This window comes from Laetiporus sulphureus, assembly GCF_001632365.1.
Source record: "Laetiporus sulphureus 93-53 unplaced genomic scaffold LAESUscaffold_229, whole genome shotgun sequence".
NCBI classification, from domain to species: domain Eukaryota; kingdom Fungi; phylum Basidiomycota; class Agaricomycetes; order Polyporales; family Laetiporaceae; genus Laetiporus; species Laetiporus sulphureus.
The window spans coordinates 1-2,576 of NW_024468738.1; the positions used below are offsets into that span (position 1 = coordinate 1).

Genomic DNA, 2,576 nt, shown 5'->3' on the forward strand with positions numbered 1-2,576 from the left:
ACAGCAAGTACTACTGTGTTCCCATTCCGAATGGGCGACACATTTTTGGCGGATATCTCCGCAGCCAGGAGCACCATCTCGCATGGTCAGTCCTCCCCGTCGCAGTTTTCAGCTTAGTTCGTCGCATCTGAAATGCAACAGTCGTCTTCTCCGAAACAGAACTCCTTGCAAGACTAGAAGACATGTTCTTGTCAGAGGCTCGTGATGAGTTCGAGTCGAACACTGCTCCGGATCATGCTGTGGAACGAATTGTTCTACCTTCCGGCAAGATTCGGCTGTTGTTAGCAAACCTGACCCTATCTACCTCAGGCTTGCCGCTGCAGGCCGAACGAATGTCCACTCTACTGGATGAAGTACTACCAGCTCACGAAGAAGCGTTCCTTGATGCATCTACTGTATTACAGAGACTTCTTACGAGATGGCATATAAGCGGCGGGGAGCAAGCAATGTGCTTAACTCAAGAATATGGCGAAGAAATTAACCCTCCTCCAATGAAAGATGACATCTGCTCAGGTGAGCTGTGAATACCGTCATCGCACAACTGCTGACTATTTCCCGAGGACAGATCATTTCTCCGCAATGCAGAGAACATTTAAGGACATAGACAATGCGATATCAGACCTAGATTCCAAAGCTTATGACATCGCCCTGCGCATGAGTGAGCAAGAGGATCAGATCAAGGCCGGTTACAATGCCGCAAAGATTGGCTTGAAGAAAGTAAATGCTGAAGCTGTGAGTCGAAAGAGTATGTCAGTAGTTGTGTTTCCCTCACAGAAATAATTTCTTCAGACAATCCATCGTGCGGAGCTCGATGTCCTACAGTCATCATCAGGTGCATTGGACGAACGTGTCCTGAAGTTGGAGAGCACAACTCGCTCATTGCTGAAAGCTATGAAGTACTTCTATGGTGCGTGGTTCTCCTCTTTGGCACAAGCTGGTACTTAAACATTCCAGACGAATCATCTATAGGGAGGCTAGAGGAGCTGATACATGAAATCAAGATGCAGCTGAATGACTGCATGACATCTTGCCCCTCCACATCTGTCTCAGACTCGGTGGCACTCACAGATCAAAACACCATAGTTGATGTGGCTCAGCTTGCTGATTTGCTGGATCAGTATATAATTATGGGGCGTAATTTGGAGTTGCTCGCAGAGAAAATAAGAAGTCACACTGTGAGTATCCACCAATTATGCGATACATGATCAAACAATCAATATTCAAATCTGTGTGCAGGCTTCTCCATCTGAACCTCATTTGTGTCATGAAGTGCAAGAATGTTCCAAGCTTCAGATAGAAAATGGTGAAAGCAGGGATCAGGAGCCCATGCTGCAGGCACTTAGCAGTCATGAGAACATTGGTCAACATGTGTGTTTCTACATTCTAATAGCCTTGACTGTCAATTTCTCACAAAAATGCATGCACAGAGATTGCTTGATCAGAGAATCTCAGCATCCAGATTACGCATCATGGCAGGAGGGTTGATCTTGTTCATGGCTCTGTACATCTTGAATGTGATCAAAAGCTTACAGAGCAGCAAAAGAGCCATTGCAAAGGAGGGTTTTACTTTATCATGAACTGGCTTACATATATGGTGCTTACTAAGTGAATTTTTCATTAAACAATTTTGACCTGCTCTTCCACCAAACTGTTCACCAGGATCTATATGGTGCTTACTAAGTGAATTTTTCATTAAACAATTTTGACCTGCTCTTCCACCAAACTGTTCACCAGGATCTTCAGGAGTCAGCATTACCCTGAATGCTAGATGGCGAGTGCATTGAGTGGAGGCTTAAGGCTATAAACTAACTGTTAAAACTTTCTGTCCTTCTTGATGATGCAAAATTACTTCATGAACTGGTATAATGAATTGGATGTCTTGTAGATTCCGGCTGCCATCATGTTTCATTTTAAAGCACAGACTTCATTGTAAATGCCTGGGGGTATTGGTATGTTACATTTAACCTGAAAAGTGTGTAAAATAATGAGGTATTTGATTGGAGAAAAATATTTTGACTTAAAACAGCCTTGACTCAGTGTTGTGTCAGATACACTCTAGATCTACATATACATGGTTTCTGGACTCTTGGTTGCTCTGCTTGTCCATTTCTTCATTATCATTTACATTTTACTCTTCCATCATCTTTGAATGCAGATCATCCTTGCACTGTTTTTCTCTCCATCACTCTCAGTGATTTGCTGTCATTGCACAGCTAGCACAGATATTCAGCATGGTTCCATTTTTATTCATTCAATCTCCTTTCCCAGAGTGCCATGAACCTTGGCAGCAAGGCAAGTTCTGACCATTTTGAGCTGTATCAAGATATTTGGCATGGTTCCAGAACACCTTTCCATTATCTGGACCTTGGTTGAGGGCATCATTCAGGGCCCTAGAGGCCTCTGGTGCCATTTCTGTTCATTCAATCCCCTCTCCCAGAATGCCATGAACCTTGGGGGTAAGGCAAGATTCTGATCATTTTGAGATGTGTTGAGATATTTGGCATGCCTCCAGAACACCTTTTCATTATCTGAAACTTGGGCGGGGGCATCATTGAGGGCCTACAGCCCTCTGATGC

The 2,576-nt window shown here is 43.8% G+C and overlaps 1 protein-coding gene across 1 annotated transcript; it reads left to right on the top strand.

Annotated features, from left to right (window-relative positions):
* Positions 1-30: 30 nt before the first annotated feature.
* On the top strand, positions 31-1,577 carry LAESUDRAFT_718645 (uncharacterized protein; the record flags this gene model as incomplete). The annotated part of the gene is made up of 7 exons (XM_040907473.1): positions 31-85; positions 142-513; positions 566-732; positions 790-907; positions 970-1,175; positions 1,237-1,368; positions 1,428-1,577. 7 exons carry the CDS (start codon positions 31-33, stop codon positions 1,575-1,577), a joined length of 1,200 nt encoding a protein of 399 aa, XP_040757230.1.
* Positions 1,578-2,576: the final 999 nt, after the last annotated feature.